Here is a 22656-nt window from a genome sequence, read left to right as displayed (position 1 = left end):
GCTCTTTGTTGGCTGGCGCGGACACGATGGGCTGAAATGGCCTCCTTCTGCGCTGTAAATTTCTATGTTTCTAGAGCGGATTGGCTAACTAAAAGACAACAGAGAGTAGGGATAAATAGGTAATTTTCTGGTTTGCAAACGGTAACTACTGGGGTGCCAAAGGGATCGGTGCTGGGGCCTCAACTATTTATAATCTATATTAATGACTTGAATGAAGAGATCGAGTGTAATGTAGCCAAGTTTGCTGATGATACAAAGATGGGTGGGTGAGGACCCAAAAAATCTGCAAAGGGATATAGACAGGCTAAGTGAGTGGGCAAACATTTGGCAGTTGGGCGAGTATAATGTGGGAAAGTGTGAGGTTATCCATTTTGGCAGGAAAAATAAAAAAGCAAATTATTATTTAAATGGAAGCTACAAAATGCTGCAGTAGAGGGGCCTGGGGGTCCTTGTACATGAAACACAAAATGTTAGTATGCAGGTACAAGCAAGTAATAAGGAAGGCAAATGGAATATTGGCCTTTATTGCAAGGGGGATGGAGTATAAAAGCAGGAAAGTCCTGCTACAACTGTACAGGGTATTGGTGAGGCCACATCTAGAGTACTGCGTACAGTTTTGGTCTCCTTATTTAAGGAGGGATATACTTGCATTGGAGGCAGTTCAGAGAAGGTTCGTTAGGTTGATTCTGGAGATGAAGATGTTGACTTATGAAGAAAGGATGAGCAGTTTGGGCCTATACTCATTGGAATTTAGAAGAATGAGAGGTGATCTTATTGAAACATGTATGATACTGAGGGGGCTCGACAAGATAGATGCAGAGAGGATGTTTCCATTCGTAGGGGAATCGAGAACTAGGGGGCACAGCTTAAAAATAAGTGGTCGCCCATTTAGAACTGAGATGAGGAAGAATTTCTTCTCTCAGAGTTGTAAATCTGTGGAATTCTCTGCCCCAGAGAGCTGCGAAGGCACAGTCATTGAACATATTTAAGGTGGAGATTGACAGATTTTTGAGTGATAAGGGAGTGAAGGGTTATGGGGAGCGGGCAGGGAAGTGGAGCTGAGCCCAGGATCAGATCAGCCATGATCTTATTAAAAGGCGGAGCAGGCTCGAGGTGCCAAATGGCCTACTCCTGCTGCAAATTCTTATGTTCTTATTACAGCAAGGTTGAAGTAAGAGAAAATTGTATGCAGCCATCAATCAATAGAGGTTAGCTTTGGCACATTTGCCTTTTTTTTGGAAAAATATTATCCAGTTAAAATGTTGGTTTTCAACTGGAGTCCATGGGCACTGGGGACCCACAAAGTCATGAGGTCCGTTTGGCGTTGGGCATACTGCTGCCACAACTACTGTGTCTTGAGAATTCTTAATTCTATATTTTCTTCGGTATATGTTGACTTACTCATGTTCTTTTTTTGCTCCATACTAATGTCTTCTACAATGATAGCAGTGTTTTTATTTGGGTGGCCAACCTTGTCCTTCAGAAGCTAAGATGAGAGGACAGGATTAATATTTGCAGATGGTTCCCACACAGAGAAAACAGTTGAAATTCACTGTGTTAATACAATCGATGTATTAAAGAAGCTGAAAGGCCAAACTACAGAAACTGCGAGTCGTATGATGTTGGGTACAGTGCCGTCAAACACTACAAAAGAGAGAATATTGAACCGCAGGGTCTTTCTCATCCTTGGGATGAATGCATCCACCACCACAACCCTAAAACTCAGCCAAGCTTGGATCACGTTCTGAGAAATCTACACAGTGGGCAAATTCAGAGATGGTTTTCATGTTCTGACAGCAGGATGATGATCAACATTGGAAAGCATAGATATCCACATGGCCTCCTGGTCCCAAGACCTATGAGAACCCAGGTCGTCACCAGAGCAGCAGCTCATTTACGCCTAGCTACCTTAACTAGCCTACAATGAGAATTTGTGACGATAAATATGTAAATACACAAAAATAAACATGAACTATTAATTATATTCACTACCTTAGGGGATATATGGGATGTATTGTGGTGTGTGGAGAGTGCACTCATTCAAAGAGTAAGCAACATATTCTTTGATTACTCTTAATACATACTAGTGAATCTCCTGCAGGATTGCTTACAGCAAGTGCGGTAAGGTCCTGATATATGACAGGCGTATTATACTATGTAATCTACAATGTATTAATCTGCTACAGTGAAGCTGTGTCTCCTTTAAAAAAAAGAAAGACGCATTTATACAGCGTCTTTCACAATCTCAGGACGTCCCAAAGCACTTTACAGCCAATGAAGTTCTTTTTGAAGTATAGTCACTGTTGTAATGTAGGAAAGTAAGGTTGCACAGTACTTTGTTACGTTCATTTAGAATTTAATTGTAGTTTGGTTAAGGAACTTTGGAGACTGGAAATAGCTCATGGCTTTCAAGTTGGAGGTTAGAAGTGTAGAACTGAAGCACCCAGAATTTGAAGATTGGTTTCCATCTGTAACAAAATGTGGCATTTGGAGGGAGAGGTACTGTTTTTGATGTATGAAAAATTGATGTTTTAATAGATGAGCAGTTGAATCATTGCCTTGTACAATTTCTGAAGACATTAAACCAGGGTTGATCAACCTTTTGGAGTAAGGAAATGGATCCAAGTGCCACACTCATGGGATGGGCCTGTCACTGGCAAGGCAAACATTTATTGTTCATTCCTAATTGCCTTCAAGAGGTGGTGAGCCGCCTCGCTTCAGTGTGGTGAAGGTACTCCCATAGTGCTGTTAGGGAGTTCCAGGATTCTGACCCAGCGACGATGAAGAAACGGCAATCTATTTCCAAGTCAGGATGGTGTGTGACCTGGAGGAGAATTTGGAGATGGTGGCGTTCCTCTGCACCTGTTGCCCTTGTCCTTCTAGGTGGTGGAGGTCATGGGTTTGGGAGGTGCTGTTAAAGAAGCCTTGGCGAGTTGCTGCAGTCCATCTTCTACACTGCAACCACGGTACGCCGGTGGTGGAGGGAGTGAATGTTTAAAGTGGTGGATGCGGTGCCAATCAAATGGGCTACTTTGCCCTGGATGGTATCGAGCTTCTTGAGTGTTGCATTCATCCAGGCAAGTGGAGATTATAGCATCACTCCTGACTTGTGCCTTGTAGATAGTGGTAAAGTTCTCGGGAGTCAGGTGGTGAGACACTCGCCACAGAATATCCAGCCTCTCACCTGCTCTTGTAGCCACAGTATGTGTGTGTCTGGCCCAGTTAAGTTTCTGGTCAATGGTGACCCCCAGGATGTTGATGGTGGGGGTTTCGGTGATGGTAATACTATTGAATTGCAAGGGGCTGTGGTTGGATACTCTCTTGTTGGAGAGTCTTTACCAAGGAAGAAGATGCTGCCAAAGTCATAATGAAAGAGGAGGTAATTGAGATATTAGACGGGATAATAATTGATAAAGAGGAGGTACTAGAAAAGCTGGTTGTACTTAAAGTAGATAAGTCACCAGGACCGGATGGGATGCATCCTCGGTTGCGAAGGAAATTGCAGAGGTACTGGCCATAATCTTCCAATCCTCCTTAGATATGGGGATAGTGCCAGAGGACTGAAAAATTGCTAATGTTATACCCTTGTTCAAAAAGAGCTATAAGGATAAATCTGCTGACCAGTCAGTTTAGCCTCAGTAGTAGAGAAGTTTTTAGAAATGATAATCTGGGACAAAATTAACAGTTATCTGGACAAGTGTTGATTAATTAAGGAAAGCCAGCATGGATTTGTTAAAGGCAAATCGTGTAATGAACTGTGATTGCGTTTTTTGTTGAGGTAACAGAGAAGGTTGATGAGGGCAATGCGGTTGATGTGGTGTACATGGATTTCCAAAAGGCGTTTGACAAAGTGCCACATAATAGGCTTGCCAGGAAAGTTGAAGCCCATGGAATAAAAGGGACAGTGGCAGCATGGATACAAAATTGACTAAGTGACAGGAAAGAGAGAGTAGTTTATCGGACCAGAGGAAGTTTCACAGTGGTGTTCCCCAGGGATAGGTACTGGGAACCACTGCTTTTCTTGATATATATCAATTACTTGGACTTGAGTGTACAGGGCACAATTTCAAAACTTGCAGATGACACAAAACTTGGAAGTACAGTGAATAGTGAGGATAGTGATAGGCTTCAAGTGGACAGACGGTGGAATGGGCGGATACATGGCAGATATGTGAAGAGAAAAAAATTAGTGAAGACTAATGTAGGTCCCTTGCAGTCAAAATCAGGTGAATTCATAATGGCGAACAAGGAAATGGCAGATTAATTGAATAAATACTTTGGTTGTGTCTTCACTAAGGAAGACACGAATAACCTCCCGAAAATACTAGGGGACCGAGAGTCTAGCGAGAAGGGGGAACTGAGGGAAATCCTTATTGGTCAGGAAATGGTGTTAGGGAAATTGAAAGGACTGAAGGCCGATAAATCCCCAGGGCCTGATAGTCTGCAACCCAGAGTACTTAAGGAAGTGGCCCTAGAAATAATAGATGCATTGGTAGTCATTTTCCAACATTCCATGGACTCTGGATCAGTTCCTATGGACTGGAAGGTAGCTAATGTAACCCCACTTTTTAAAATAGGAGGGAGAAAAAAAACAGGGAATTATAGACCAGTTAGCCTGACATCGGTGGTGGGAAAATGCTGGAATCGATTATTAAAGATGTAATAGCAGCGCAGGATCAGTCCAAGTCAGCATGGATTTATGAAAGGGAAATCATGCTTGACAAATCTAGAGTTTTTTTGAGGATGTAACTAGTAGAGTGGATAAGGGAGAACCAGTGGATGTGGTGTATTTGGACTTTCAAAAGGCTTTTGACAAGGTCCCACACGAGATTAGCGTGGAAAATTAAGGCACATGGTATTGGGGGTAATGTATTGAAATGGATGGAGAACTGATTGGTAGACAGGAAGCAAAGAGTGGGATTAAACGGGTCCTTTTCAGAATGGCAGGCAGTGACTAGTGGGGTGCCGCAGGGTTGAGTGCTGGGACCCCAGCTATTTACAATATACATTAATGATTTAGACAAAGGAATTGAATGTAATATCTCCAAGTTTGCAGATGACACTAAGCTGGGTGGCAGTGCGAGCTGCGATGAGGATGCTAGGAGGCTGCAAGGGGACTTGGACATCTTAGGTGAATGAGCAGATGCAGTATAATGTGGGTAAGTGTGAGGTTATCCACTTTGGTGGCAAAAACAGGAAGGCAGATTATCTGAATGGTGACAGATTAGTAAAAGGGGAGGTGCAATAGTACATCAGTCATTGAAGGTAAGCATGCAGGTACAGCAGGCAGTAAAGAAAGCAAATGGCACACTGCCCTCAGTGAGGGGATTTGAGTATAGGAGCAGGGAGGTCTTACTGCAATTACACAGGGCCTTGGTGAGACTACATATTCAGTTTTATTGCAGTTTTGGTTTCCTAATCTGCGGAAGGACGTGGTTGCTATTGAGGGAGTGCAGTGAAGGTTCACAAGACTGATTCCTGGAATGGCAGGACTGACATATGAAGAAAGACTGGATCGACTAGGCTTATATTCATTGGAATTTAGAAGAATGAGAGGGGATCTCATAGAAACATAAAATTCTGACAGGATTGGACAGGTTAGATGCAGGAAGAATTGGGGAAGTCCAGAACCAGGGGTCACAGTCCAAGGATAACGAGTAAGCCATTTAGGACCGAAATGAGGAGAAACTTCTTCACTCAGAGAATTGTGAACCTGTGGAATTCTCTACCACAGAAAGTTGTTGAGGCCAGTTCATTAGATATATTCAAAAGGGAGTTAGGTGTGGCCCTTACAGCTAAGGGAATCAAAGGGTATGGAGAGAAAGCAGGAATGGGGTACAGAAGTTGCATGATCAGCCATGATCATATTGAATGGTGGTGCAGGCTCGAAGGGCCAAATGGCCTACTCCTGCACCTAGTTTCTATGTTAACACTGAAAAGTGCGAAGTGATACATTTCGTTAGGAAAAACGAAGAGAGGCAAGGGTACAATTCTAAAGGGGGTGCATTAACAGAGGGAGCTGGGGGTATATGAGCACAAATCATTGAAGATGGCAGGGCAGGTTGAGAAAGTGGTTAAAAAAAAGCACACAGGATCCTGGGCTTCATAAATAGAAGCATGCAGTACACAAAGAAGGAAGTTATTATAAAACACTGGTTCGGCCTCAACTGGAGTATCGTGTCCAATTCTGGGCATTACTTTAGGAAGGATGTGAAGGCCTTGGAGAGAGTGCAGAAAACATTTACAAGAATGGTTCCAGGGATGAGGAACTTCAGTTTCGTGGATAGACTGGAGAAGCTGGGGTTGTTCTCCTTAGAGTAGTGATGGTTGACAGATTTGATAGAGGCGTTCAAAATCATGAGGGGTCTAGACAGAGTAGAGATAAACTGTTCCCAGTGGCAGAAAGGTTGAGAACCAAAGGACAGGGGATTGGCAGAAGAGCCAAAAGCAACATGAGGAAAAACTTTTTTTTACACAGTGAGTGATTAGAATCTGGAATGCACTGCCTGAATGTGTGGTGGAGGCAGATTCAATCATGGCTTTCAAAAGGGAACTGGATAAGTACCTGAAGCAAATTTTTTTGCAGGGCTACTGACAAAGGGCAGTGGTGTGGAACTAGCTGAAATGCTCTTGCAGAGAGCCAGCACGGGTTTTCTGGGTCGAATGGCCTCCTTCCGTGCTGTAACCATTCTATGATTTTATAGTCATTGCCTGGCACTTATGTGGCCTGAATGTTACTTGCCACTTATCAACCCAAGCCTGAATGTCGTCCAGGTCTTGCAACATGCGGGCATGGACTGGTTCATTATCTGAGGAATTGCGAATGGAACTGAACACTGCAATCATCAGCGAACCTCCCCACTTCTGATCCTATGATGGAGATAAGGTCATTGATGAAGCAACTGAAGATGGTTGGGCCTAGGACACTGCCCCAAGGAACTCCTGCAGCAATGTCCTGGGATGGCGATGATTGGCCTCCAACAAACAAAACCATTTTCCTTTGTGCTAGGAAGACTCCAGCCAGTGGAGAGTCGTCTCCTCCTCCTCCTCCTCCTCCCCTCCCCCGATTCCCATTGATTTTTTTCAAGGGCTCCTTGTAAAATAAAAAGTGTGGTGAAAGCCACACTCTTTCACATGCTGCCTTGATGTCAAGGGCAGTCACTCTCACCTCACCTCTGGAATTCAGCTCTTTTGTCGATGTTTAGACCAAGGCTGTAATGAGGTCTGGAGCAGAGTGGTCCTGGCAGAACCCAAACTGAGCATCAATGAGCAGATTATTGGTGAGTGAATACCGCCTAACCTGCTGAGTGTTTCCAGCAGTTTCTGTTTTTATTTCATGATTACCTTTGAACTGACCAAGAGATGTGTGTTTATATTGGTCATCCACTCTGATTTGCTTTGTACCAACGCTTGCTTTCTACTTGGCATCTCCGCACAATAATACAGCGGAGATCAATAATGCAATTGAGAGGAGAAATAGATAGGACATCACTCAATTACTTCAATGCGTTGCACTAATGCTCCCGCCTATATTAATACAAAAAACACCTTATTTTAAAAAAAGTTTTGATTTAATGCCTTTATGCAGCAGGCATGGGAAGCAATACGGAGTTATGAAGGTGTAATAGAGGATATTGATATAACACCTATAAATATCATAATTTGTAACTCTCCCCAGCAGTGATTACTGGGAAATAACACTGTACTTCAATACAGCATTACAATTGTATATTTTTTCTAAATTTACTACTTTAAATATACCTATGGATGATACTGCTTCAAATAATACAAGCACATCAGTTCATGTATTTAGTATTTACTGCAATATACTGAGTATAACAATTTGCATGAATACAGTTAAAATTTACATTATTACAGTTAAAAGTGCTGATTTAATGTTCTACATATAGGTTTAGTCAGGCCCGTACTGAAAACAGTTGTGGTTGCAAAACAAGACATAGATCAAGGCTATTAAATTCTACTGGCTAAACGTACAAGTTTTAAATATCCCAGTGATTATTAAAGTCAGCATTCTACTGTACTCATGACTGCTTCAATAATGATCAACATTAATCTTAAAACATGAAGCCATCATTTCTAAATTCTTCAATTTGTACACAGAGGAATATGGTTTACTACATTTCCTTAAAAGGAGTGCCCTAGGAAACAAAAACACATTTCAACAGATATTTTCACCTTTATGCGATAGAAATAAGGAGTTCAATAAAAAGGTAAAAATATGCATTTAGCAATTTGAGCACATCGGTTTGAAGCTCTGTCTTCAGCTTACTTTGCGTTACGGGGCTCAAATGCGCTGCAAGACTTTTATGGTGTTACGATTCTCAAAAACAAAATGTGTTCAGTGGCTGGAATCAAAGGGACAACTGGAATTTAAGTCCAAAAAAATTAAAACTGGTGCCAAGACTGCAGATGCTGAATCTTGGTAGCAAAAGGTTTTAGTAATTGGAATGTTGACTACCAAAGGCGGACAGGTCTGCTAGCATTCTCATCTTCTAGCGTAGACAGCCAGGATCGAACTCAAACTCGGTTACACTGAATGGTGTTCAGGTTATTAATGCACCAGTTCAGGCTGGTTTTCCACGAAGGGCAGAACTCCACTGACGTAGTAGGCAATGCCAAGAGACAACAGCGCGATGACAATAATGAGCAGTAGAACCCTCCAGAAGCCCAAGTCATCCACAAACTCCTGCCAGGTGGATCGGAAGCTGGAAAGAACACCTTCTGTATTCTGGAGGTTCGGATTCAGGAGCGAGTGGCTCTCCATGGCACTTGGGGGAAAAAAAAGAGTTTGCATATGGATCATCAATACAACTTCAGAATATGGCCAATGAAATTATTTTTAAACCTTCACTTGGATTACCAGGAAGGGAAATGTTACTTTTAGGATTCAAGAGATTTCATTTAACTTCTTTTTAAATCAACTGAAAAAAACAAGAGCTGTTTTTTTTTGCAGATAGGTTCAAATTAGTTTTCTCGGCAAGCTACACACCAACTTTACCTGAGGGGCTGATGGTCTGTTTCCCAGCCTCTGATGATGATGTTCTGAGTCTCCTGCTCGCTAGAAGATGCAAGAGAGTAGTTAGGGAACAACTCCCCCCTCCTGTGGGGAAGCATCAATCCTCAACTCAGTATATTCCTATAATGTGCGACTGAGATCAGGGACTCCATGGTATGGAGGACATGGAACCTACATACCGGATGCTGTGATGCCATGTATTGGCAGATATAGGAATGAAAATCTGACTAGATTAAAGTCAGACCGTGGAGGGTAAACAGAATAGGATTTAAAAAAAACAAACAGTGATGTTTGCATCCTTTGTGAGCAAAGAGGATTGGGCAGAAAAAAAACAAACAGAACAAATGAAATATTGAACTTCATCGCTTTCACTCCATTTCCCCACCAAAGAAAAAAAACAGTAGTACCACAGATCACTGCTTTTTATGGCAAGATCAAGTGCAGCAACTACCGAGTGCAGTTTCATTTCTTTACATGATTTCTTTCAACTACATATGAATAGAAATAATTTCAGAAGCTTACTTTGCAACGGTCACATTGCCCTTACGGGTATTTTGAACACTGATGACTGTAGTTTGTTTTAAAAATCAATGCCATAATTTTAGTCAACAAATTCTATAACTATACATCTTTAAACTTCCACTTCTCCCCCCGCTCCCCACTACTATGCCTAAAGGTCTTAACTTCTCACTGGGTACGATTCCAGTACTTCTGCAAGTGATCATTCTTCATTTGGTACATCAAGAAAGTGAGCATTGACTAAGCTATTCAACTATAAGGGGCACCACAGTCAAACCCGATGCTGTCCCTTGTTTGGCATCCACACTTCCATCCAGGGACACTGAAAGGCTGTCCAGAGCAGAACCCCGAACCAATTTCCCCTATCCATGTAGGAACAGGAGTCGGCCATTCAGCCCCTCGTGCATGTTTCGCCTTTCAAGGAGATCATAACTGATCCAGATCCTAACTCCATCCACCCATCCTGGCTCCATATTCTTTATTACCCTTGGTTAGCAAAAATCTATTGAACTTGGGTTTAAAATTATTAAATTGAGCTAGCATCTACTGCTTTTTGTGGGGGTTTTCCACACTTCTACCATCAAGAAGTGTTTCTGAACTTCTCTCCTGAATGGGCTGGCTCTGATTTTAAGGTTATGTCCCCTTGTTCTAGACTTCACCAGTGGAAAAAGTTTCTCTCTGCTTTATCAATTCCTTTCCACATCCTAAAAGCCTCAATTAAATCACTCTTTAGCCTTCTATATTCCTCTAACCCACAACACTGAGGCCATTTGTAATATGTACCACAGCTCTGATCAGCCAACGAACTGCAGATTAGGGATCAAAACTGGGAGCTTCCTGTGATGCATGGCTCAGAGCGACTTACTGCTTTTATCAGCCACACCAATCACAGAGAAGTTACTCTACAAATTGTAACTGAAAATGCCGCGCTTTGTATTTTTGGAACTGGCATAAAACAAATCCCCAAATCATGATTTGCACAACACAAACCGGGCAGCAAGAAATATCCTTTCCAAAATTACATAAACTATGCACATGCCTCACAGCAGATTCCTGATCTCAGCTGAGTCAAGGAGATGCATTATTTCATGAGGAGCAAAGATTAGGGACTGGGGAGTGAGGAGAAGAGGATGGGTGTAAAGGTCATACCCATTTCTATTACCCATCGGAAAAGCTGTTTTGGCCGAGATCTGGGAGAAGGCCAGGAATAGCTGCGATCATAACAAGAAACCTGAGCATACTATATAGTTAGATTTGCAAGTTAAATTATTAATGCACTTTTCAAGTCATTTAACCTGCTGAAAGAATGAATAGAAATAAGGTGCCCTTAAAACAATACTATGGTCTGTGATATCAAAAGCTAATCTGGTAAAAGTTTGCATTCTAAACATTTCTACTTCACACTGTATAAAATTATCCATGCAGCTCAACTTTCCCTTACAATTAGATGTTTACCTCTCATTTTCCGCAGTCTGCATAATCTCTAGTTTAGAGTGAGTTCCACGGTTGAATCCTTTCATTTCTTGCTCCTCCAAGGATTCCAGCAACTTGATGGCGTCTTTGTTCACCCCTCTACGTTTAGCCAGTACAAGTGGCGTGGCACCATGATGATTGCTGAGTTGCCAAAAAAATAAAATAATGATTTATATCCTTGCGAGAGGCCACCCTCGGTTGTTCCCAGTGACTGCTTTAAAACAATAAAACAGCAACAGCTACCAATGGCTTTTCATTTATAATTTCTGACCGCACCCGCTCTGGCCTATGTGTGGCTCCAGACCCACAGCAATGCGGTTGACTCTTAACTTCCCTCTGCAATGGCCTAGCAAGCCACTCAGTTGTACCAAACTGCTAGAAAGAAGTATCACCACACGTTCTGCAGCGATTTACGAATGCAGCTCACCACCACCTTCTCAAGGGATGGTCAATAAATGCTGGCCTTGCCAGCGACACCCACATCCCATGAACGAATAAAAAGACACCGAAAATCCACCCTGGCTTAATCCTAAGGATCAAATAGATAAACTAAAAGTGCATCCAAATTTAGTGTTCATACACGGCACTAAAAAGCCTTTATCAGAGAAAAACATTAAAATATAATTGGTAATGTTACAAGCCCATGCAAACCTAGGCAGCAGCTGTCTGGTTCAAAAATCATGAAGAATTGCTATTTGGCAACCCAGAGTTTTAAATAGCAGGGCATTTTAATCAAAATGCATAGAAATTCTTTGCAGAAACTGAATCAAAAGGCAGCTGTTTAATTTGTTACTAGAAGTCCCTTTTAAAGAAAGACATGCATTTTTGGAGTGCCCTCAGGACATGCTAAAGCACTTTACGGCCAATTAAGTACTTCTGAAGTACAGTCACTGTTGAAATGTTGGAAACTAAAGCGACCAAGTAATTTTTTTTTTTAAAAAGTCGCACCCCCCACTCCCAAACGCATTACTTCCAAGTCAGACCAAAATAGAGTATATTCCTCCACATCTTTTTAGTTTGCAATAAAATGTCATCATTGGTACAATTACTTTTAAAAGTAAGACCACCAACTGATTATAAACAATTTTTTAATTTTTTGCCTGCAGTAACTGTATTTCAAAGTAATTAATTGGAAGTGAAGAGCTTTGCGACACGTTACGATAATATATAAACGCAAATTTGTTATTTCTTTAATTAATTGCAGAACCACCTATCTGCAGTGCCATTGTGGAAAAAACAGGAACTATATCCGAAATACCAATGGGCCTTTAATGATTAGAACATAAAACAAAAAATAAAGTGTTTTTCAAACCAAATTAAAGATCTTCTGAGGTTTAAAAAAACTGAAGATACAATTGCAGTAACGGAGCCTTGCTTCACTGCTGCCACCTATATGTGTGATAATCATCATCATAGGCAGTCCTTCGAAATAGAGGAAGACTTGCTTGCACTCCAAGTGAGTTTTTGGGTATATATCAATGATGGAACTGCATGAATTGATGAACTAAGGTGACCGTTATCCCCAGATTCAGGCAGTTTCTGCTACAATACTGTCAATCATGTCAAGTTTCAAAAAGTAGGGGCCCAAGTTTCCCACAGAAGTTGCTCCTTTTTTTCTGGAGCAACTTGATTTTTCTGGACTATCTTTTTAGTTGCAATTCTGGCTATTTAATTTGCGCTAGTGAGTTAGTTAGGTTTTTTTTAAAGTTTGTTTCCCCCCACCCCCCCCCCAGAGGGTGTTCCCACCCACTTACCCGTTTTAGGTGTTTGGCAGCAAATAGTTGCTCCAAACTAACTTAGACCAGCGTATGTTGCCAAATCTGTCCACACAGAAAAACCTTACCTAGAGTTAAGGAATCGGTGCAAGTAATCACATTTAAAGCACCACCAATCACCAAACAAAGCACAAAAAGTAATAAGCAATCAATAAATAAAAAATAAAAAAAATAGAAGGAACCCTGCACCTAAAGCACCAAAATCAATCAGTAAATAATAAAAAATAGAAGTCCTACCTTAGGGAACACAGCGGGTCGCCGATGAGGGAGCCCAGTCAACCAGGGCTAGGGACAGCATGCTTCGGGCCCCTCCCACACAGTCTGCAGCATGCATTTGCAGAAACGGCCTGCCAGGAGCTACTGCACATGCGCGCAGACTCTGGCCCCGTCCATAATCCACTGGGCCACGCTGCGCCACGACCGAGGAGAGGCTGGGGAGCGGCCAGAATACGGACATCTTTTTTCGGCGGCTTGGAGGCGGACAAAAGCGGCGCACCTCGGGTGAGGGCGCCAGAAAAACAGGTTAGGGAAACTCTAGCCCTAGAAGTGTAGCCTCTAGGATGTGTGGCTCGAGCAATTCATACATCTTCAAGGCACAGCAAAACTGTGAAAGTAATATCAACCAGGAATCCTGATGTCTGATCAGAGGTTGCAAACATGTCTCATCATCATAGGCAGTCCCTCGGAATCGAGGAAGACTTGCTTCCACTCCCCAAGTGAGTTCTTTGATGGCTGAACAGTCCGATACGAGAGCCAGAGACCTTGTCACAGGTGGGACAGACATTCGTCGGGGGAAGGGGTCAGTGGGGCTGGTTTGCCTTGCGCTCCTTCCACTGCCTGCGCTTGGCCTCTTCACGTTCTTTGCGTTGAGACTCGAAGAGCTCAACGCCCTCCTGGATGCACTTTCTCCACCTCGGGCGGTCTTCGGCCAAGGTCTCCCAGGTGTCAATGGTGATGTCGCACTTTACCAGGGAGGCTTTGAGGGTGTCCTTATAACGTTTCCGCTGTCCTCCTTTGGCTCGTTTACCACGAAGGAGCTCCGCATAAAGCATTTGCTTCGGGAGTCTCGTATCTGGCATGCGAACTATGTGGCCTGCCCAGCGAAGCTGATAGAGTGTGGTCAGTGCTTCAATACTGGGAATGTTAGCCTGGTCGAGGACACTGATGTTGGTCCACCTGTCCTCCCAGGGGATTTGCAGGATCTTGCGGAGACATCGTTGGTGATATATCTCCAGCGGCTTGAGGTGCCTTCGATATTCAACCTTGCAGAGGCCTGGAACAAGCACGATATTTTATGCATAGGTAATTGACAGGCAGTTGATCCACATTAACTATTTCTATCAGGTCCGTCAACATCTGTGGCAGAAACAAATTGCTGATGTTTCAGCTCATACTCTTCTCAAAAAGTAAGAGATGGACAGGAGTAGGCAATTCAGACCCTCAACCAGAAATAGGAGGGGGGGGGGGGCACAAGCTGATCAACAAACAGAGAGGAAGTATAGGTGGATTCATTCCTGGATGATGTAATAGATCACCTGTCAGCCATGGCTCAGTGTTGGCATTCTCACCTCTGCATCAGGTAGTTGTGGGTTCAAGAGACTGGAGCAGAAAAATAGAGCAGAAACTCCAATGCAGTAATGAGGGAATGCTGCACAGTCGGAGGTGCCACCTTTGTGATGCGATGTTGAACCGAGGCCCCTTCTCTCTCAGATGGATGTAAACAATCCCATGCACTATTTTGAAGAAGGACAGCAGGGGAATTCTGCCCGGTGTCCTGACCAATATTTATCCCTCAATCCACATCATTTGAGAGAGATTATCTGGTCGTTATCACATTGCTGTTTGTGGGAGTTTGCTGTGTGCAAATTAACTGCCACGTTTCCTACGTTACAACAGTGACTACAGTTCAAAAATACTTAATTGGCTGTAAAGCACTTTGGATTGTCCTGTCGTGATAGGCCCTATATAAATGCAAGTTCTTCTCTCATTCAATTAAGTAATAGAAAGAAGCATTAAATAAATAAAAGACATTAAAAAAACAAAGTGTGTGAATACCCGAGAGTGAGAGGCCCAAGAAATGGGGAGAGTTTGAAAAAAATAAAAACCTGGGGGATCAGTTTAAAATTAAAGCAGAAGTACAGTGGTTCCACAACTCCGAGAAGAGAAAGGTAATTAACAGGGAGAGGACAAAACCCCTGCCAGCACAGCGTTCTGAAAAAAATCACTGCACCCCACAAAATACCAGCCTGTTCTCCCACATCAGGATACTCACAGATTTACCACAGATCACCAGCAACCACTGCTGTGGAGGAAAAGTTACTGAAATCAATGTGTGAAGACCAGTGGGCTGTAGAGAAAGACGAGGTACTGTATTTGAAGCTCGCATTAAATTTTGTTGGTACAATGCATAAAAGGCAGTGTCCAGAAAGGTCAGAATGAAAGTGGGAGAGGAGGGAGAGTGTTAAAGTAGCAGGCCACAGGAAGCTTAGGGTCACACTTTTTCCTGGTTGTTTGCTTCAGATTGTCAATATTTTGCTTTTTATTTAACTATTTCTATCACTGAAATAGATTTTTGCATTGTCCAATGTTTGTTAAGCAAATAGCGCGGTTCTAAATGACTGCAGGTATTTGATAGGACTACAAATTAACCCACTATTGTTCAATAAAGGATTAGTATAGTCAAGGACACCCTCAAAGCTTCCTTGAAAAAATGCAACATCCCCACCGACACCTGGGAATCCCTGGCCCAAGACCGGGCAAAGTGGAGGAGAAGCATCCGGGAAGGGGCCGAACATCTCAAGTCTCTTTGCTGGGAGCACGTGGAAGTCAAGCACAAACAGCAGTCGGAGCGCACGGCAACCCAAGCACCCCACCCACCCGTCCCTCCAACCACCATCTGCCCCACCTGTGACAAAGACTGTAGATCCCGCATCAGTCTCATCAGTCACCGGAGATTTATTAGTGTGGAAGCAAGTCATTCTCGACTTCGAAGGACTGCCGAAGAAGATAGTACAGTGTAGCACAAAGGAATACTGAGACGATCCAAAGTTTTCACAGCCAGTGAATTCCTAATGCTATTTATCATCATCATCATAGGTAGTCTTTTGGAATCGAGGAAGACTTGCTTCCACTCTAAAAATGAGTCCTTAGGCGATTGAACAGTCCAATACGAGAACCACAGTCCCTGTCACAGGTGGGACAGATGGTCGTTGAGGGTGGGACAGGTTTTCCACACGCTCTTTCCGCTGGCTGTGCTTGATTTCTGCATGCTCTCAGCGATGAGACTCGAGGTGCTCAGCGCCCTCCCGGATGCACTTCCTCCACTTTGGGCAGTCTTTGGCCAGGGACTCCCAGGTGTCATAGAAACATAGAAACATAGAAAATAGGTGCAGGAGTAGGCCATTCGGCCCTTCTAGCCTGCACCGCCATTCAATGAGTTCATGGCTGAACATTCAACTTCAGTACCCCATTCCTGCTTTCTCGACATACCCCTTGATCCCCCTAGTAGTAAGGACCTCATCTAACTCCTTTTTGAATATATTTAGTGAATTGGCCTCAACAACTTTCTGTGGTAGAGAATTCCACAGGTTCACCACTCTCTGGGTGAAGAAGTTCCTCCGCATCTCGGTCCTAAATGGCTTACCTCTTATCCTTAGACTGTGACCTCTGGTTCTGGACTTCCCCAACATTGGGAACATTCTTCCTGCATCTAACCTGTCTAACCCCGTCAGAATTTTAAACGTTTCTATGAGGTCCCCTCTCATTCTTCTGAACTCCAGTGAATACAAGCCCAGTTGATCCAGTCTTTCTTGATAGGTCAGTCCCACCATCCCGGGAATCAGTCTGGTGAACCTTCGCTGCACTCCCTCAATAGCAAGAATGTCCTTCCTCAGGTTAGGAGACCAAAACTGTACACAATACTCCAGGTGTGGCCTCACCAATGCCCTGTACAACTGTAGCAACACCTCCCTGCCCCTGTACTCAAATCCCCTTGCTATGAAGGCCAACATGCCATTTGCTTTCTTAACCGCCTGCTGCACCTGCATGCCAACCTTCAATGACTGATGTACCATGACACCCAGGTCTCTTTGCACCTCCCCTTTTCCTAATCTGTCACCATTCAGATAATAGTCTGTCTCTCTGTTTTTACCACCAAAGTGGATAACCTCACATTTATCCACATTATACTTCATCTGCCATGCATTTGCCCACTCACCTAACCTATCCAAGTCACTCTGCAGCCTCACAGCATCCTCCTCGCAGCTCACACTGCCACCCAACTTAGTGTCATCCGCAAATTTGGAGATACTACATTTAATCCCCTCATCTAAATCATTAATGTACAGTGTAAACAGCTGGGGCCCCAGCACAGAACCTTGCGGTACCCCACTAGTCACTGCCTGCCATTCTGAAAAGTCCCCATTTACTCCTACTCTTTGCTTCCTGTCTGACAACCAGTTCTCAATCCATGTCAGTACACTACCCCCAATCCCATGTGTTCTAACTTTGCACATCAATCTCTTGTGTGGGACCTTGTCGAACGCCTTCTGAAAGTCCAAATATACCACATCAACTGGTTCTCCCTTGTCCACTCTACTGGAAACATCCTCAAAAAATTCCAGAAGATTTGTCAAGCATGATTTCCCTTTCACAAATCCATGCTGACTTGGACCTATCATGTCACCTCTTTCCAAATGCACTGCTATGACATCCTTAATAATTGATTACATCATTTTACCCACTACCGATGTCAGGCTGACCGGTCTATAATTCCGTGTTTTCTCTCCCTCCTTTTTTAAAAAGTGGGGTTACATTGGCTACCCTCCACTCTATAGGAACTGATCCAGAGTCAATGGAATGTTGGAAAATGACTGTCAATGCATCCACTATTTCCAAGGCCACCTCCTTAAGTACTCTGGGATGCAGTCCATCAGGCCCTGGGGATTTATCGGCCTTCAATCCCATCAATTTCCCCAACACAATTTCCCGGCTAATAAGGATTTCCCTCAGTTCCTCCTCCTTACTAGACCCTCTGACCCCTTTTATAACCGGAAGGTTGCTCGTGTCCTCCTTCGTGAATACCGAACCAAAGTACTTGTTCAATTGATCCGCCATTTCTTTGTTCCCCGTTATGACTTCCCCTGATTCTGACTGCAGGGGACCTACGTTTGTCTTTACTAACCTTTTTCTCTTTACATATCTATAGAAACTTTTGCAATCCGTCTTAATGTTCCCTGCAAGCTTCTTCTCATACTCCATTTTCCCTGCCCTTATCAAACCCTTTGTCCTCCTCTGCTGAGTTCTAAATTTCTCCCAGTCCCCAGGTTCGCTGCTATTTCTGGCCAATTCGTATGCCACTTCCTTGGCTTTAATACTATCCCTGATTTCCCTTGATAGCCACGGTTGAGCCACCTTCCCTTTTTTATTTTTATGCCAGACAGGAATGTACAATTGTTGTAGTTCATCCATGCGGTCTCTAAATGTCTGCCATTGCCCATCCACAGTCAACCCCTTAAGTATCATTCGCCAATCCATCCCAGCCAATTCACGCCTCATACCTTCAAAGTTAGCCTTCTTTAAGTTCTGGACCATGGTCTCTGAATTAACTGTTTCATTCTCCATCCCAATGCAGAATTCCACCATATTATGGTCACTCTTCCCCATGGGGCCTCGCACAACGAGATTGCTAATTAATCCTCTCTCATTACATAACACCCAGTCTAAGATGGCCTCCCCCCTAGTTGGTTCCTCAACATATTGGTCTAAAAAACCATCCCTTATGCACTCCAGGAAATCCTCCTCCACCGTATTGCTTCCAGTTTGGTTAGCCCAATCTATGTGCATATTAAAGTCACCCATTATAACTGCTGCACCTTTATTGCACGCACCCCTAATTTCCTGTTTGATGCCCTCCCCAACATCACTACTACTGTTTGGAGGTCTGTACACAACTCCCACTAACGTTTTTGGGGATGTTGCATTTTATCAGGGAGGATTAACATTGTAATCGTCTCAGATATAGAGGTAGTATGTATTCAAACATATAAATGCAGCAGCTAAACTCTTTCAGCCAGAAATTTAAGGAACCAATTTAAAATGTGCCTATTGCGTAATTGCTTCCAGCTCGGACAAAGTTTTGACGCCTAAAACATTAATTTGGCTGTTCTCTCCACAGATACCGTCTGAGCTGCTGAGTGTTTCCACCATTTCTGGTTTTAAATTTGCCCATTTTGACTTGCTTTGCCATGAAATGAAACAGCATGGATCCTCGGTCTGTCGCATACGCGAACATAAAAAAAACTGCTCTGCAGCCTTAATAGATCTGAACTTTTGTAACCACAGGTTTGTAGGGAATTAATTCAGATGCTACTCTTGGTACTATATGTACTGCAATCAGACTGGGGGATGCCATTTCAAAAAAGACAGCCATGTTAAATTCTCCAAGGAAATCACAATAATATGCAAGAGGCTTACTGCTTCTAATAACATGGTTGTTGAGCAGCTGCTACACACAGTGGATTTGTTGCTGTGTATTTTTTACAGATACAAGTCAAATTTAAAATGGCACTGGAAATTGAAATTTACTTACTGAAAAGGAAAGTATCAGAACATTAACTACTTAGACCAGAATACATAAAGGCTCTGTGATTGAAACTAGAGATTATGGACTAAATGTAATAGGTAATGTAGGTGCAAAAAGGGTAATGTAGCAGGATTTGTAACTTGAACTGGAAGCCAGAACTAGAGGGCATGAATGTGACCAAAACAAATTTAGTCTCAGCAAGCTTGTTTATTATATTAATAGCTTTGAGAAAGGCAGTCATTCCATCATGGGTTCTGATCTGCAATTTATGAGCAATTCACTGACCTCTAATTCACCCCAGGAATTTACTAGCAGTTACATTTACCTGGATTCCCACAGGCAATACTTGGGGGAATAGGCTAGGTCAGCAACTAAACATTACAAACTGACTGCAAACCATATTACCCCCGAGAAATATCAGGGGATGAATGTGTGTATTCAATGGTAAGGGGAATAGATAGGCGTTTCTGCGGCCGCAACCGAGACTCCAGGATGGTATGTTGCCTCCCTGGTGCAAGGGTCAAGGATGTCTCGGAGCGGGTGCAGGACATTCTGAAAAGGGAGGGTGAACAGCCAGTTGTCGTGGTGCACATTGGTACCAACAATATAGGTTAAAAAAAGGGATGAGGTCCTACGAGACGAATTTAAGGAGCTAGGAGCTAAATTAAAACGTAGGACCTCAAAAGTAGTAATCTCGGGATTGCTACCAGTGCCACGAGCTAGTCAGAGTAGGAATCACAGGATAGCTCAGATGAATACGTGGCTTGAGCAGTGGTGCAGCAGGGAGAGATTCAAATTCCTGGGGCATTGGAACCGGTTCTGGGGGGAGGTGGGACCAGTACAAACCGGACGGACTGCACCTGGGCAGGACCGGAACCAATGTCCTAGTGTTTGCTAGTGCTGTTGGGGAGGAGTTAAACTAATATGGCAGGGGGCTGGGAACCAATGCAGGGAGACAGAGGGAAACAAAATGGAGACAAAAGCAAAAGAGAGAAAGGAGATGAGTAAAAGTGGAGGGCAGAGAAACCCAAGGCAAAAAACAAAAAGGGCCACTGTACAGCAAAATTCTAAAGGGTCAAAGTGTAATAAAAAGGCAAGCATGAAAGCTCGGTGCCTCAATGCAAGGAGTATTCGGAACCCAGGAGAGAGCTCTGAGCTAGTTAGAGTGGGTGAGAGCTCAAATGAACAGGACCCCAAGAACGAATGCAAAAGGCAGGAGGCAACAGAGCAGAGTAGCACTGAGGTAAGTGTAAACCACAAGGTGATAGGAAGGGGCAATATGTATGAATATAAAAGGGGCTGCAGGAAGGGGTCAAAACTAAAAATCATGGTTTAAAAACTAGTATTAAAACACTCTACCTAAACGCACGCAGCATTCGAAATAAAGCAAATGAGTTGACGGCACAAATCATTACAAATGGGTATGATTTGGTGGCCATTACAGAAACGTGATTGCAGCGTGGCCAAGACTGGGAGTTAAACATACAGGGGTATCTGACAATTTGGAAAGATAGACAAGAAGGGAAAGGAGGTGGGGTAGCTCTGTTAATAAAGGATGATATCAGGGCAGTTGTGAGAGACGATATTGGCTCTAATGAACAAAATGTTGAATCGTTGTGGGTGGAGATTAGAGATAGTAAGGAGAAAAAGTCACTGGTGGGTGTAGTTTATAGGCCCCCAAATAATAACTTCATGGTGGGGCGGGCAATAATCAAGGAAATAATGGAGGCATGTGAAAAAGGAACGGCAGTAATCATGGGGGATTTTAACCTACATATCGATTGGTCAAATCAAATCACACGGGGTAGCCTTGAGGAGGAATTCATAGAATGCATACGGGATTGTTTTTTAGAACAGTATGTTACAGAACCTACAAGGGAGCAAGCTATCTTAGATCTTGTCCTGTGTAATGAGACAGGAATAATAAACGATCTCCCAGTAAAAGATCCTCTCGGAATGAGTGATTACAGTATGGTTGAATTTGTAATATAGATTGAGGGTGAGGAAGTAGTGTCTCAAACGAGCGTAGTATGCTTAAACAAAGGGTACGACAGTGGGATGAGGGCAGAGTTGGCTAAAGTAGACTGGAAACACAGACTAAACGGTAGCACAATTGAGGAACAGTGGAGGACTTTTAAAGGAGCTCTTTCTCTTTCATAGTGCTCAACAAAAATATATTCCAGTGAAAAAGAAGGGCGGTAAGAGAAGGGTTAACCAGCCGTGGATAACCAAGGAAATAAAGGAGAGTATCAAATTAAAAACTAATGCGTATAAGGTGGCCAAGGTTAGTGGGAAACTAGAAGATTGGGAAAATTTTAAACGATAGCAAAGAATGACTAAGAAAGCAATAAAGAAAAGAAAGATAGATTACGAAAGTAAACTTGCGCAAAACATAAAAACAGATAGTAAAAGTTTTTACCGATATATAAAACGGAAAAGTGTCACTAAAGTAAATGTTGGTCCCTTAGAAGAGGAGAAGGGGGATTTAATAATGGGAAATGTGGAAATGGCTGAGACCTTAAACAATTATGTTGCTTCGGTCTTCAGTGGAAGACACAAAAACCATGCCAAAAACTGCTGGTCATGGGAATGTGGGAAGGAAGGACCTTGAGATAATCACTATCACTAGGGGGGGTAGTGCAGGACAGGCTAATTGGACTCAAGGTAGACAAGTCCCCAGGTCTGGATGTAATGCATCCCAGGGTATTAAAAGAGATGGCAGAAGTTATAGCAGATGCATTCGTTATAATCTACCAAAATTCTCTGGACTCTGGGGAGGTACCAGCGGATTGGAAAGCAGCTAATGTAACGCCTCTGTTTAAAAAAGGGGGCAGACAAAAGGCAGGTAACTATAGGCCGGTTAGTTTAACATCTGTAGTGGGGAAAATGCTTGAAGCTATCATTAAGGAATAAATAGTGGGACATCTAGATAGGAATAGTGCAATCAAGCAGACGCAACATGGATTCATGAAGGGGAAATCATGTTTAACTCATTTACTGGAATTCTTTGAGGATATAACGAGCATGGTGGATAGAGGTGTACCGATGGATGTGGTGTATTTAGATTTCCAAAAGGCATTCGATAAGGTGCCACACAAAAGGTTACTGCAGAAGATAAAGGTACGCGGAGTCAGAGGAAATGTATTAGCATGGATCGAGAATTGGCTGGCTAACAGAAAGCAGAGAGTTGGGATAAATGGGTCCTTTTCAGGTTGGAAATCGGTGGTTACTGATGTGCCACAGGGATCGGTGCTGGGACCACAACTGTT

At 43.1% G+C, this 22656-nt stretch overlaps 1 protein-coding gene across 2 annotated transcripts in view; it reads right to left on the bottom strand.

The window, feature by feature from the left end:
- Window positions 1-7800: 7800 nt before the first annotated feature.
- LOC139265140 (ankyrin repeat domain-containing protein 46) overlaps window positions 7801-22656 on the bottom strand; it is a 28117-nt gene continuing 13261 nt past the window's right edge. The window contains exons 2-4 of one of the 2 annotated variants that reach the window (XM_070882050.1): window positions 11012-11170; window positions 9020-9079; window positions 7801-8789 (exon numbers count right to left, since the gene is read on the bottom strand). In XM_070882050.1, coding sequence (XP_070738151.1) covers window positions 8573-8789; window positions 9020-9079; window positions 11012-11170 — 436 coding nt within the window. In that variant the 3' untranslated portion in view covers window positions 7801-8572. The remainder of the gene's footprint in view (window positions 8790-9019; window positions 9080-11011; window positions 11171-22656) is intronic. The other variant, XM_070882051.1, reaches the window with a different exon arrangement.

Source organism: Pristiophorus japonicus, chromosome 6 (genome assembly GCF_044704955.1).
Source record: "Pristiophorus japonicus isolate sPriJap1 chromosome 6, sPriJap1.hap1, whole genome shotgun sequence".
In the NCBI taxonomy this organism is placed as follows: Eukaryota; Metazoa; Chordata; class Chondrichthyes; family Pristiophoridae; genus Pristiophorus; species Pristiophorus japonicus.
Note: the sequence above shows the minus strand (reverse complement) of the source record. Positions and strands in the feature narration are given on the sequence as shown.